The sequence below is a fragment of the Haliotis rufescens genome, unplaced genomic scaffold (genome assembly GCF_023055435.1).
Source record: "Haliotis rufescens isolate VD_foot unplaced genomic scaffold, xgHalRufe1.0.p SCAF_8, whole genome shotgun sequence".
Taxonomy (NCBI): Eukaryota; Metazoa; Mollusca; class Gastropoda; order Lepetellida; family Haliotidae; genus Haliotis; species Haliotis rufescens.
In genome coordinates, this window is record NW_025964372.1 from 48,601,128 (window position 1) to 48,615,457 (window position 14,330).

Sequence of the window (14,330 nt, forward strand, 5' to 3'; positions counted from 1 at the left end):
CCAGTCCTTTCAACAGGTTACGTATTCAAGTTTCATTCTTCTAGTGTCTTTAAATCATTTTGAATTATTGGGGTTTTTTTAAGTTTATAATAATTGAATACAGAAAAGGTCTCTTGTATAATACATATTTGTAGGTGGAATTGTTTCCCTTGCAATAATATATAATTGATTACGCAAACATTTTTACAAAGACTTTAGTTTAGTATATACAGTGGAATTTACAAATTGGAATTTATTTCAACATCATAGTTATGGACACCGGGTGTTCGTAACGGGTGTCAGGCTCTACTCTGTGGAAGGTTTACGTAATGCAAACGTAACGTAAAGTGTGACACACTTCAAATAAGCCTAAATCATTCTTCTTAATTCGTCCATTAAGATAGATGCACGTTTCAGCAATATGCGAAGCCACCTCCTATGTCTAAGTGAGTGAGTATGGTTTTACGCCGCTTTTAGCACTATTCCAGCAATATGCCGGCGGGGGACGCCAGAAATGGGCTTCACACATTGTACCCATGTCGGGAATCGAACCCGGGTCTTCGGCGTGACGAGCGAACGCTTTAACCACTAGGCTAACCGACCACCCCTCTTATTTTATGTACTACACCCTAGATGCAAACACCCTACTGCACACTAGTTATACGTTGTAAGTTGTGTTTTAATTTTTGGCACTGTATAACATGCTTTCATTGCACATACTCAAGTAATGTAAATAATGTACTCACTCACTCACTCACTCACTCACTCCAACGATACCATTGAAATTTAAGATGCAACGTCATCTCCTTTGTCTGTGTCAGGAAAAACGAGTTCATGACAAATCAAGAATTAAGGTATTTATTTTATTTCGTAACCATTTCCGTTTTCAACATGACAACACAAAAGGAAGCCTTCAGAAGGGAGACAACTCTATCGTCTACTTGCCCACCGGAAGCAGCGTGAGGCTTCCCCACTGTGTCAGGAATTCATTCATGTCAACGGTGCCGTCACCTGAAATAGACAAGGTTTGATTGTGAGACACTACAACACGGCAACGACACTGGGTGACTGTGAACTCACTCACTCACTCACTCACTCACGTCAACGGTGCCGTCACCTGAAATAAACATGTTTTGATTGTGAGACACTACAACACGGCAACGACACTGGGTGACTGTGAACAAGGTTATTAAGATGATATGAAAACTAGATGTGATAGAGTGGAACTCAGTGAGGCACAATTGATCTTCGTGTGCACCAGAAGATACGCGGGAGATAGAAGATAAGGTTTAACTGCATGGGTCTTAGAATTGCATTTTCAGGGATGTGGTGACCATAAGTGCCCACTGCACTGTCAGTGATCCTTGGCATTTACATCAACAGGACACTGCCGTGAAGATCCGGGGTAGAATAGGTCTTCAGCAACCCATGATTGCCATAAAAGGCTTGTCGTAAGAGGCGACTAACGGGATCGGAGGGTCAAGTTCGCTGACTTGGTTGATGCATGTCATCGTATCCCGATGTCCATGATGTCAATCACTGGATTGTCTGGTCCAGACTCGACTATTTTTAGACCGCCGCCATATAGCTGGAATATTGCTGAGTGCGGCGTTAAACAACATACAAACAAACATAACATTGATTATACACTCTGTCCATTTCAAACTACTGGCAGACCTGACTTCCTACGAATACATGCATTACTTATGGGACTTTTCCCCCTGAATACATAAACGGGCAAGTAAAACGTACAATGATAACCGCTGAACATTAATGACGTACTCAAGTCAATGTCACCTCAAAGAAACACAGTAAAAGGCGCAGGAACTATATCGACGCGAAACCTCCGTGCCACGAGTGTGTACCATGTGTCCGACTCCACGTGTTTCCAGGAGCGTTGCGGTAGTTTACATACATGTTTATAATTGAACTACTTAAAGTACATGATCAGTACTCACTGTCCATGTCGAAATACTGGAAGATGAAAGGTAGATCGGCCTTGGTGATTTTTCCATCATCAGTTGCGTCAGCAGCCTTGAACAGCGCGTCAGCCTCCGCCATTGGTCCTAGGGTGTACTTGACGACCCACTCGTCCTCGAACTCCTTTTGTGTGATCTCTTTGTCGCCTACAACAGAGGACCTCCATTACATTTGTGAATCTGGCAGCATGTTTCTCGGGTACAATTTTAGCAACAGTAAGGAGTGAGTGAGTGAGTGAGTTGGGTTTAACGCCGCTTTTAACAGTATTCCAGTTATATCGCGGCGTGTCAGCTTGATGTGGGAGGAAAGCCCGAAGTGATGCAGGTCTCAGACGTTTACCACTTCGGTGAAACCCACGAGCACGGGTATGGTGCTGACAAACCTAATCGGGGCGAACCGGGACTCGAACCCACAATCATAGATTTCTGGCGTGTTCAAGGGACGCAACTCTGCACAGCGAATCGCGGCGCCTTAGACGAATGGGCCACCCGTGCCCCCGCAACAGTAAGGAGGGAGGTAGGACTGTGAAATAACTGAAACACTCTTCAAAGCGTCGCCAAAGCAAACACAGACATATCATTCATATAGCATCTACTTAAAAACTAAGTGTCCGTTTGGATGCTGTGAATGTTATCATTATATCTAAGGCTGCAAAACTCCATTTTCTCCGGAGCTCCTTTGAGTTTTATTGAAAAAACAAAAGCGATGCGGGAGGAACATATTGAACCTGGCTCTTAAATGTAATGAATGTTGTCAAACTTACAAGTATGATGCAGGAAAGTTCAAATATGTCTTTTATTTGCAGTAAACGTACGTGCAGGATTTAAAGTGACGCGCCAATGACCGAGACAGAATTTCTTTTACAGCCCTCTTTATCAGTAAAGTAAAGATGGCGATTAGGTGCCTCACTCTCAGTGTGGGTTCGAATCCCGGATTGGATTCAAACAAAGAAAGTACTAGAATCTGTACTTTACTATGAAAGTGTTATCCCAAACATAACATTTGTTACAGAAAACGTTGTGTGGTAAGTGAGATAGTATTCTTTATGTTCTTACTGTTGGTGTCAAAGAAGAGGAAGATGGATTCCAATTCAGCGTTGGAAAGTTTGCCGTTCTTGTCCTTGTCGACGTTGTTGAACAACATCACCTCCTTCTGCGGCTCAGAGTTGCAGGACACCAAACTGAAGAACAGAACCAAGCACCAGCATCAGTGATGTAAAGACAGATCAACAAGGACAGTGCCATCCTTTAATTTATCTGTTGACATGAAGCCGGTTGAGCTACAATTCTAAATATCTTTCTTACATAATACAGTATCTATATTGTACTCAAAACAGTTTAGGACCACCCGTTTCCTTCCTATTATTATGGGGGCACGGGTGGCCCAGTCGTCTAAGGCGCCGCGATTCGCTGTGCAGAGTTGCGTCCCTTGGGCACGCCAGAAACCTATGATTGTGGGTTCGATTCCCGGTTCGCCCCGATTATGTTTCTAGGTTTGTCAGCACCATACCCGTGCTCGTGGGTTTCACCGAAGTGGTAAACGTCTGAGACCTGCATCACTTCGGTCTTTCCTCCCACATTAAGCTGACACGCCGCGATATAACTGGAATACTGTTAAAAGCGGCGTTAAACCCAACTCACTCACTCACTCCTATTATTATAGTGGATCTGCCATGCAACATGATACTACTGATAATGAACTTATTTTTAAATACCATTGTTACATATCTATAGTGTTTTGTGTTATGCGAAATACATATTATTGTGCTATGGAATAGTTCAGTTCACTATGTCTCCATTCTATTGTGATACATACGAAGGACCCACTCACCACCATACCTTAATGTTGAGTTCCATTCGTACGGTAAAATGCGAAACACACCCATCCCAACAATGTACGTCCCGTGAAGATCCGGGGTACAATAGGTCTCCGGCAACCCATGCTTGCCGTAAAAGGCGACTAACGGCATCGGGTGGTCAGGCTCGCTGACTTGGTTGATGCATGTCATTGATCCCACATTGCGAGGATCGATGCTCATGATATCAATCACTGGATTGTCTGGTCCAGACTCGATTTTTTACAGACCGCCGTCATATAGCTGAAATGTTGCTGAGTGCGGCGTTAAACAACCAACCAACCAACCAAGAAACAATGTACACTCATAAGTACTTCCAGTGCATTTGTCATAAGAGAATGGAGATAAACTAGACTGGATGAGCGATGATTGAATGTGACTGCGATGATTGAACGTGACTGCGATGATTGAATGTGACTGCGATGATTGAATGTAACTGCGATGATTGAATGTGACTGCGATGATTGAATGTGACTGCGATGATGGAATGTGACTGCGATGATTGAATGTGACTGCGATGATTGAATGTGACTGCGATGATTGAATGTGACTGCGATGATTGAATGTAACTGCGATGATTGAATGTGACTGCGATGATGGAATGTGACTGCGATGATGGAATGTGACCGCGATGATGGAATGTGACTGCGATGATGGAATGTGACTGCGATGATGGAATGTGACTGCGATGATTGAACGTGACTGCGATGATTGAATGTGACTGCGATGATGGAATGTGACTGCGATGATGGAATGTGACTGTGTGAAGGCCAACTGCTTCATGGTCCTACCCGAGGAGGAGGACCGACGCCACTGCTGCAACCAGGAACTTCATGATGGCGAGGATCTAACTGCAACAGAGTAAACACAATATTAAATTGACTTATTATCTGGTTATTACGGGGGGGCGGTCGGGTAGCCTAGTGGTTAAAGCGTTCGCTCGTCACGCCGAAGACCCGGGTTCGAATCCCGACATGGGCACAATGTGTGAAGCCCATTTCTGGTGTCCCCCGCCGTGATATTGCTGGAAGATTGCTAAAAGCGGCGTAAAACCATACTCACTCAATCACTCACTGGTTATTACGAATGTAACTACAGTATTCTAGTCATTATAGCAACTGAAGAAACGTGGAATTAATTAATTATCGAAACAAAGACGACAAAGCCCATTTCCATAACCGCAAGAGACGATTAATGGGATCGGCTGACATGGTTGATGCATGTCATCGTATCCCAATTGCCTTGATCGATGCTCATGGTGTCCATAACTGGTTTGTCTGGGCCAGATTCGATTATTTTCTGACCGCCGTATAGCTTGAATAGTGCTGAGTGCAGCGTTTAACAACAAACAGACAAACAAATCAATAATCATAAGAAATCTCTATTAAATGAGTTAGTGAGTGAGTTTGGTTTTACGCCGCATTTAGCAATACTCCAGCAATATCACGGCGAAGGACACCAGAAATGGGCTTCACTCATTGTACCCATGTTGGGAATCAAACCCGGGTCTTCGGTGTGACGAGCGAACGCTTTAACCACTAGGCTAAAGGACCGCCCCTACTAAATGAAGAAACTGTAATGGTAAGAACGACCCCACATGTTTCCATGTGCTCTTGAAGGATAACTTAAGTTAATTCCATTGGTTAACACGAAGCACGTGACAAAACAAAACATTTCAATGTTCACACCCAAATCACGTGACTAACACCGTCCTTAAATATTGACTCGTCACATGATCAGTATTGACCCGTCACGTGATGAATATTGACTCTCGTCAACTAGAAAACAAAATGGCGTCTGGTTTTGATATATCACGGTTGGCAGGTTTCTGTAGTGGACAGAGGACAGTTTCATAACTGTTTCAGGGCTTCATAAAGTTTGAAGTGAATTTCAGTAAAACAAAACGAATGATTACTCTTGACGAGGTCAACACGGGGTAGTCTGACCGAACCTCGGCCTGTCTTCTATGTAAAAAGTACATCTTACCACATTCAGTGTCAGAAAGAATAGTGATGTCAATTGACCGTGACGTCATGGTAATCGATGACGTCACAATGGTATGGAAAGCATTGTGAGGCAATTTCTCCCCACTCTCCTACCCAGAGTTCCATGCGGCCGGCAGCCAGCTAGCATAGTACCTCTGCCACAGGCCAGCGCCATGTGACGATTCGTCACATCTTTCACAGTCCATTCAAGATATTGCATATGCTTTTTATCCGTTTCATGTTTGACTAGTCTACACATTTTCATAAACAAATGTCAAAGAATGGTTAACTTTCATTGAGAAAGTATGCAAATACGTAAAATTCTACTTGTTTTTGCGTAGTTATCCTATGTTTACATTGGTTGTACGGCTCCACGTGCTGTCATGGAAGCCCAACGGAGAGCTAGCGACACGGTCACTTTGATGCATAAATATATATTTTCATGCAACTCACTGTCGCAGTTGTAGTAGCATATCTATATAGTTATGCAAAACAATATGTAAAGCGCCCCCAAATACTTGCATTAGTCCGTTCTATACTGATTTCTGAAAAAGCGCGTTTGTTTACAAACAAGAGAAATGTCCGGTCACGTGATATGCAAATTAGCCTGTGGCAGTGGTGTTATGCTAAGTCACCACTGCGCCGGAGTGTGAGAATAGTGATGCCAATTGACCGTGACGTTATGGTAATCGATGACGTCACAATGGTATGGAAAGCATTGTGAGGCAATTTATCCCGTGATAGCCACTTTTACATGATAAACGTACATGCTGCCCTGTCGGGTATATTATGAGAACTACCTTCGATTAATTGCGGTTCATCGTTATCAAGGAAGGTATGTCAAAAGATTAATTCCCAATGGAAAGATATAGAGGATATTTCATGTGCCAAGTTTCTCTCATCTCATTTTCCCGAGAAACATTGAATATCCTTTTATTATATACTTTGTGTGTAGTTCTCTACGGGAATCGTTTTTTTATTACAAATGTAAAACCTTGAAACGTACATTCTCCCTAACTAACACACAGGCACGTTTCACCACCCCTTGTAATTGCGACTTAAAAACTAGTTCCGAGTACGCAAAATCATAAAAAATATAAACAAAAGCAATAAAAATATTGAATGAAATTCTTTATCATGCATTTGGTTATGATAAAATACAAAATCCGCTGTTCGAAGCGAAGGAATACACGCTGATCAAGTAACAAAAATGAGAAATGTAAAGTTTATAGCAAAACATTTAAAAGAGAATAGCAAAGGGCAAGAAGCGATATTGTCTCAATAAATGGTCATCTGTCATTATTTTGCCTTGTAAAAGTGGAGAGAAGTCAACGTAAACAGGACGTCAGCAATTTGTGTAGGTGTCAGACACTAGATAAAGGGAGACAATTTAAGGGGAGGTCACTCTTGTTATCAATTGTTTAGTTCACTGAAAAGAAATTATCGCTTTTCTCAGAAAAATCAATCAATTGAAGTATATCATAAAAAAACGTAATTCTGAGTTTCGAGTTGGTTATTCTCTTTCTTACCCATAATCAAACTTACTGCAAGCATCTCTGGATCCGAACCCTCACCATCCTCGATATGTCTAGCGTCTGTAGCCATAAATAAATGTATCCCTACGCAAGGGTAAACAAACGACCATATCACGGCACGTCCGATTGTGTACAATAAGCTCGCTATTACCATGCACATTTAGTTTATTTGTATCACTTATATGGGGGCACGGGTGGCCCAGTCGTCTAAGGCGCCGAAATTCGCTGTGCAGAGTTGCGTCCCTTGGACACGCCAAAAACCTATGATTGTGGGTTCAAATCCCGGTTCGCCCCGATTATGTTTCTAAGTTTGTCAGCACCATACCCATGCTCGTGGGTTTTCCCGAAGTGGTAAACGTCTAAGACCTGCATCACTCCGGGCTTTCCTCCCACATTTAGCTGACACGCCGTGATATAACTGGGATAATGTTATAAGCGGCGTTTAACCCAACTCACTCACTCACTCACTTGTATGACTTATTCAAACACAGCATGCAAAACGTAAGACACGTATTGTTACATTGTATTCATTGACTTAAACAGATGCAACTTAACAATTTTATAATAAACATTGACGAGTGTTGAATGGACCACACGTGTTATTTATTCAGAGTCAGAATCCAGAATTATGCGACGTCTCATTCCATATACGCATACGGATGATAAGTAAGGAAAAGATATATGGATGAACAACTTCTTTATTACGATTAGTAGCGACGTTTCCGTGTAGTTTCTAACACTGTTATCAAGCAAGTGATGAACCTACACCGAAACGCCGGTCTAAATTGTAATAAAGAAGTTGTTCATCCATATACCTCATCCTTACTTAGTACTCAAACTTGTAAATGTCTCTCAAAGAACCTAACGTGGATGATAGACTGAAAGAACGAATGAATGAAAAGTAGTACCGGCGACCAAGAAAAACCTATTCGTCACCACTCGCCCCTTTTCGTAACCTGCAAGAAGACTCGTCCCCTTATCGATGAATGTTATGTGCGAAAATACGACAAACCAATCAGAATGCGCGTATGATTTCTTCGTCAAAGAATCCCTCAGGAATATTTTTTTATTTTACATATGTCTTGCACCTAAAATAATATCCAATACACAGTTAAATGTGTTCAATCATACTGTATAATTCCGCACGTTCCGATGTGCTTTAAATTGCATCTGAAATATATATAATATATGGGGAAATATATGTGAACCACTACGCAACGAGTTGACAATTGTTTTAGGTATGCCCGTTTGCGCTAAGACGGAACCCGGTCGCAAAAATGGCCACGAGAGGGGCACGAGTCGCTATTCGGCTTGTCCCGGAATAACACGAGTTGGTCACGAATGAGAAAAGCCGAGTTATTTATAGAAGAACTGTAATTCCGGAACATTACGGAACATTAAAATACCCTCTATCCGGCTTCCCTGATTGGTAAGAAAAGGCATACCTCCGGTCTTTGACTGCCATTCCTGGCTACAGTGACATGTCCTTCACATTGTATCGGGCGTTACCGTAACACATGTAGCATTTCCTACAAAAAGTATCTTGATCTAGCCCACGTATCCTGCGTTATACGGAGTACCTGGTATATGTGTATCCTAGCTCGACGTCACGCCGACCGTTATTATCTCGCCACGGTGATATCGCGTTCGTTGTAAATCACCAGGAATACCTTAATATCGCTTCCGTTTTAAATTACAATTCTCTACCTTAGTGTTATTGCGTCCGTTGTATATTATCATCCTCAACCGTAACATTGTGTCTTTTGTAAATTATCTTGCACTACATGAGTATCACGCCAAGTATCGAGATCTAACTATATATCGTGTCATAATCACACTGACATGCTTTTTATATACATTGCATAACATTTGTTTAGAACCCAAACCTAAACCTCATAAAACTCATTTAGGGACTTGACGTGTTTCCCCTAAATATGGTTAGCGTTGTTTGTAACATCTATAGCATGCTTAAAATATAAATCTAATATGTTTATAATCTTAACGTTATATATTCACCTGGCACCATCACTATTTTTATAACAAATGTTATATTTGGGATAACACGTTCTGAGTAAAGTACAGATTCTTGTACCTTTTTGGGTTGAGTCTCGTCCGGGATTCGAACCCACACTGCCAGAGTGAGGCACCTAATCGCCAGCTCACAACGTTAGCGATCTAACTCACTCAGCAACCGAGGCTTCCACAACCCTGTAGTATAGATCACGTACTTTGTGTACCCCTCCGACAAGTGTAAATTGGCACGGCTCCCATGGCCGAAAGCTATGAACATACAATGCCATTGAGAAAGTGGTCAACTGTAACAAATGTTATATATACTTTGGATAACAATATACTTTACTCAGAAAGTGTTATCCCAAACATAAAATTTGTCACATTTGACCACTTTCTAAATGGCATTGTGTATTCATACCATCAGTATTTCATAGTGATTCATAAACACATGCTTATGATAGTATTACACAATGGACAAAGCATATTTTATGTTTATGGATTTGGTGTTCCGTCGTTTATATTAATAGGAAAACATGATCACAATATTTAGATTCACGACTGACATGAGTGGTAGTTTTGCCGAGAATTTGAGCGAGTGAGTGAGTATGGTTTTACGCCGCTTTTAGCAATATTCCAGCAATATCAAGGCGGGACACACCAGAAATGGGCTTCACACTTTGTACCCATGTCGGGAATCGAACCCGGGTCTTCGGCGTGACGAGCGAAGCCGAGAATTTGACCTGGTGTAGGTATTCTGATATGTTCAAATAGCGAAAAGCGAAACGTTTTACGATCGGACATCACCAATATCAAGGGTCGACAAATTAAATCATGTCAGTTAAGATGCGTACAGGCACAGGTACCGCTCTGTGATCCACGACTTTGTATGCTGCTGTGTTTATCAAAGCAAAATGAAAATCAACAGAGAATCTAGCATTAATGTATAACCTCCTTTTGGCTGGAAGGATTTATTAAACTATATATTATTATATGATTGATCCCCGTAAGATTTGAAAATGCTATCACACAATAATAATAATTTATTTCCCTCATTAAATTCACGCAATCACGCACTCATACACTCAAGGCTCTTCGTCAATTTGCTTTACGGACTGATGCCGACAGAAGTTATCTTGTAACCATAGTTACATACGACAAGAAACCCCGCGAAATGGAGGCTACTATGTGAAGCCATGGGTTACGTATACAGTGAGATATCAGCCCATATCTAAACGTGTTGAAGAAAAATAAACGCAAACCTTTGTTCCGTTAAGGTCTTTTCACTGTCAGAAGGTGTGTGTGTGTGTGTGTGTGTGGGGGGGGGGGGGGGGGGGGGGGGGGTCCTTTCGGGGGACCTTCAACTTTCTATGCCACCATGTCGGAAAATGTGTGTAGTCAAAATTTATACGCCTTTTCAAATACTCTCGTCAATTCAATTGTATATAGACCCATTAGAGCCTTAAGCCTTATTATAGATATATTGAAACTTGGATATGTCGGGGTACAGCTTGAGAGTGATGGAGATGCAGATATGACGAGTTCCTGGCTCTGTATTGGGATATTCGTTAGGATACGCTCAGCCTTTAGCGAACACCTGGTATCATTACTATGTGATAGTGATTCAACACATGCTCATGGTATAGTAGGATACGCACAATGGACCTTGAATTCAACAGAGATTTTTCATAACATCTTTGATAGGCATTTAGAAGTCTACTCCAGGATAACAATATCTACTCTACTGTATAAACATTGCCTCCTACTTGTATATATACTTGCCAACCACACTCTGTGTTCCACTTGCTTGATAACGGTGTTAGAATCTACACCGAAACGCTCCTAATTGTAATAAAGAAGTTGTTCATCCATAAATTCTTATCCTTACTGAGATTTCTCATGATTATGAAAATGGCTGTTGTCGCTTTTATCTACAAAGAATCTCACCCGTTTAGTTAGGAAATTCGGTCAGATATGAAATATCGCTGACAATATGCCACACATCTTTCTGGTTATGAAAGTATATAATATTGTCATAACAGGGTAAAATACTGACGAGATGCATACTATAGTCCAAAAGAAATGAAATAAAACTTTCGAGTGGATACGGGTCCAGCTAATCGGAGATTTAGTAATGCAAAAAATGCGGCAGAACACCTCAGCCATACTTACCTTGAACACAGACGCAGGTAAACTGTCTCTCAGTAGCCCCTTGCCACAGTTCAGATAACACCTGACGAAGCTGATAGCCCTCTGTGTATGGAAACCCGTCCGTGTCTGAATTCTGAATAACTGCTGATCAACCCTATAAGTTCATTAGGTGACATCTTGTTTGAACCGGTTGTATTGCCCATGAAAGCAATTGAAATGCTCACGATAATGAAGATAATATCCTATGAAATTATTCATATAAATTACTTTTGTGATGAGGTTCAGATATTATTCATGTCAGACGAACATTGACCACCTCGTTTTAACAGAACCAAAAGCTGGGGTGTCTGTTACTTCACTAAATATTCTGTAATGCGAAATCAAGTTCCCTCCTGTACCTTACTTACTTACTTTGGAGATTTAACGTGCGCTTTCCGACTGATGCGTATTTCGCACACGGGCCCGGCCAGGCCATTTAATGTGTTTCCGAAAGGGGCGAAAGTGGTGTGAGCAACCCAAGAGGGGGTTTTAGGGGTTGCTTATATAGAACCTCCTGTACCGATCTTACAGACATATTTGTAGTCACCTTTATTTTTTTTATTTTTTGTAATTCCAGCTACATGGCAGCGGCCTTTAAATTATCGACTCGGGACCAGACAATCCAGTGATACCTTTCACTTATCTATGAAAACTTAAGTACTGGCTTCCATACCTTCAGCGCTAATTACTGTAAAGTCTGGCTTCAATTGTCTGATGCTAATCACCTATCAGCGCCAATCATCTGTTGGCTTCCATTGTCTGTTGCCAATCACCTATCAGCGCCAATCATCTGTGGGCTTCCATTGTCTGTTGCCAATCACCTATCAGCGCAATCATCTGTTGGCTTCCCTTGTTAGTTTCAACCCTTTGTTATTTTCCACCTTTTGTTATCTTATTAATTTTGTTGTCCTTACATGTACATATATATGCTCCCTGCCTCATGGCATTCATTCACCTGATGAAGGAGTAAGCATATACTCCGAAACGTTGTGTTCCTCATAATAAAGAAGTTGACCTCCATATATTCTCTTCCTTATGTGTATCACTTCTAAATGTCTTTCAAAGGACCTAATCCAGTGATCGATAATAAATTGTATGAGCAGCGACCCACGATGCCGGAGTACGATGAAACACCACATCAGCCAGCCTGACCTCTTCTAACCTGGAATCCTCACGGGACCTTCATATAAATAGGACTGAGACAAAATGAACTTTCGCTTCCTGACTGAAGGATGTTAGATTATGAGAACGCGACCGTTACCATTTATGTTTTGGGTTGACAGAGGTTCAGAAGCACATTATGAGGCAAAACGTTGAATTGTGGAATTTATTTTCTTCCATACTGTCAAAGACGTCACAGTCAGACGGACCTCGAGGGTCATTGTACGACCTTGTTTTCTGACCCCAAAAAGAGATTTATTTTTTAACTTTTCGTGGACACCCGCCGCCATCACTGATTTTAGTGATCCATTCCTATAATTTTCATCACTATTTTGTTTTTTACGCCCAATGAAATCTGTTTCGGCAGATAATCGAGACTGGTTATTTTCTGGCCTTGATGTTTACTATTTGCAATAATTCTGTTCATTTTATACACCGACAAATATGATCTAATTTGATTTATCTGAAGATAGATTTGTGCTATAAATGAACATTTGAAGGGGTCGCCTTAACATTATCTTGCTTCTGTCAATATGTCAATATACCGGTTTCTTAGGGTCAAAGTCCACTGAAACTAATCTGTCAACCAATTGATTCTGTTGCCTGCCTGTGTGCTTGCAGCCTAACGCCCAGACCTTCCCTGTAAGCAAACATCCAGATAATACAAGGAAAACATGTACTGGGTTTGGGAATTACAATGTATTTAAATGAAATATTCAAAATTGGAAATTAATAATGACAAGACATGTTTCTGTGGTTCAACATGAACATATTTCTTAAAGGTTTCTCTTTACTTATAAGCAGCAGAATATCTGCGCTGTGCACAGGAGACCTAATTCTAAGTTAACATATCGTTTCAGTTTTATGAAAATATGTACTGCACTATTGTGGCACTGGATTGTCTGGTCCATGATTATTTTGTCAAGATCGATTTACAGGGACGCTCACTATTTATGTGAGTGGTGGGTGCTGCCGGTAGAGCAGGACATGCTTTCGATTTTCGCGAACACCTGGTGTCATCCCTGATTGTCAGTGATCCATAATTTTCACGGCTATTTTGGATTTTGAGCCTAGTGGAATTCTTTTCAGCAGATAATCGAGACTGGTCTTGCGTTGGCGTTCTATAATTTTGTGAAAGCAAGGAAGAAATTTAAACAACGAATGAAATGCTTTGTTATTGTGTGATCATAGGAAGGATTTACTCAAAAGTGATGTATAGATGTTAAAATATGGCACTATTCATATCATAACCCACATCAACCCGAGCTGATATGGGGGTCTCGGGTTGATTTTGGGTTTGATATGAAGACTGCGTTATTATAACCTTTTTATCATTGTAAATGTATCTATTTGCAAGTGAATGCAAAACATTTTCACCTTGTTTGGAAGTCATTGTCACGGGAAAACTAGCTGAGCAGACGACGCACTAAGTGACGTAACTGTAAGTTTTCCCACCCGGGATCCGCTAATTTTAAATGCGTTCATAAGTCATATGTGGCCGTCGGAGGTGGGGGGGGGGGGGTTATTCCACCCCCGTGATAGGACCGTCTCCATGTTAGACTATCGCACATGCAAAAATGCTTCATATCATTGATAGGTGTATGATAACATGTTCTATGGCTCAAATACCCGTGT

The 14,330-nt window shown here is 41.3% G+C and overlaps 1 protein-coding gene across 1 annotated transcript; it reads right to left on the minus strand.

Annotated features, from left to right (window-relative positions):
• Window positions 1-828: 828 nt before the first annotated feature.
• Window positions 829-11,604, minus strand: LOC125371547. Its single transcript, XM_046476023.2, has 5 exons — window positions 11,517-11,604; window positions 4,606-4,665; window positions 3,015-3,139; window positions 1,938-2,105; window positions 829-990 (listed from the first exon to the last, which is right to left on the minus strand). Exons 2-5 carry the CDS (start codon window positions 4,647-4,649, stop codon window positions 917-919), a joined length of 411 nt encoding a protein of 136 aa, XP_046331979.1. The 5' UTR covers window positions 4,650-4,665; window positions 11,517-11,604; the 3' UTR covers window positions 829-916.
• Window positions 11,605-14,330: the final 2,726 nt, after the last annotated feature.

What these genes read in the sequence shown, in the direction of transcription:
- LOC125371547 (XM_046476023.2), bottom strand. Translation starts at nt 4,649, where the DNA reads ATGAAGTTCCTGGTTGCAGCAGTGGCGTCGGTCCTCCTCCTCGG. An exon ending in CCTCTTCTTTGACACCAACA is followed by an intron (nt 2,106 to 3,014) that starts GTAAGAACATAA and finishes CCTCTGTTGTAG; the next exon opens with GCGACAAAGAGATCACACAA. An exon ending in CCAGTATTTCGACATGGACA is followed by an intron (nt 991 to 1,937) that starts GTGAGTACTGAT and finishes TGTCTATTTCAG; the next exon opens with GTGACGGCACCGTTGACATG.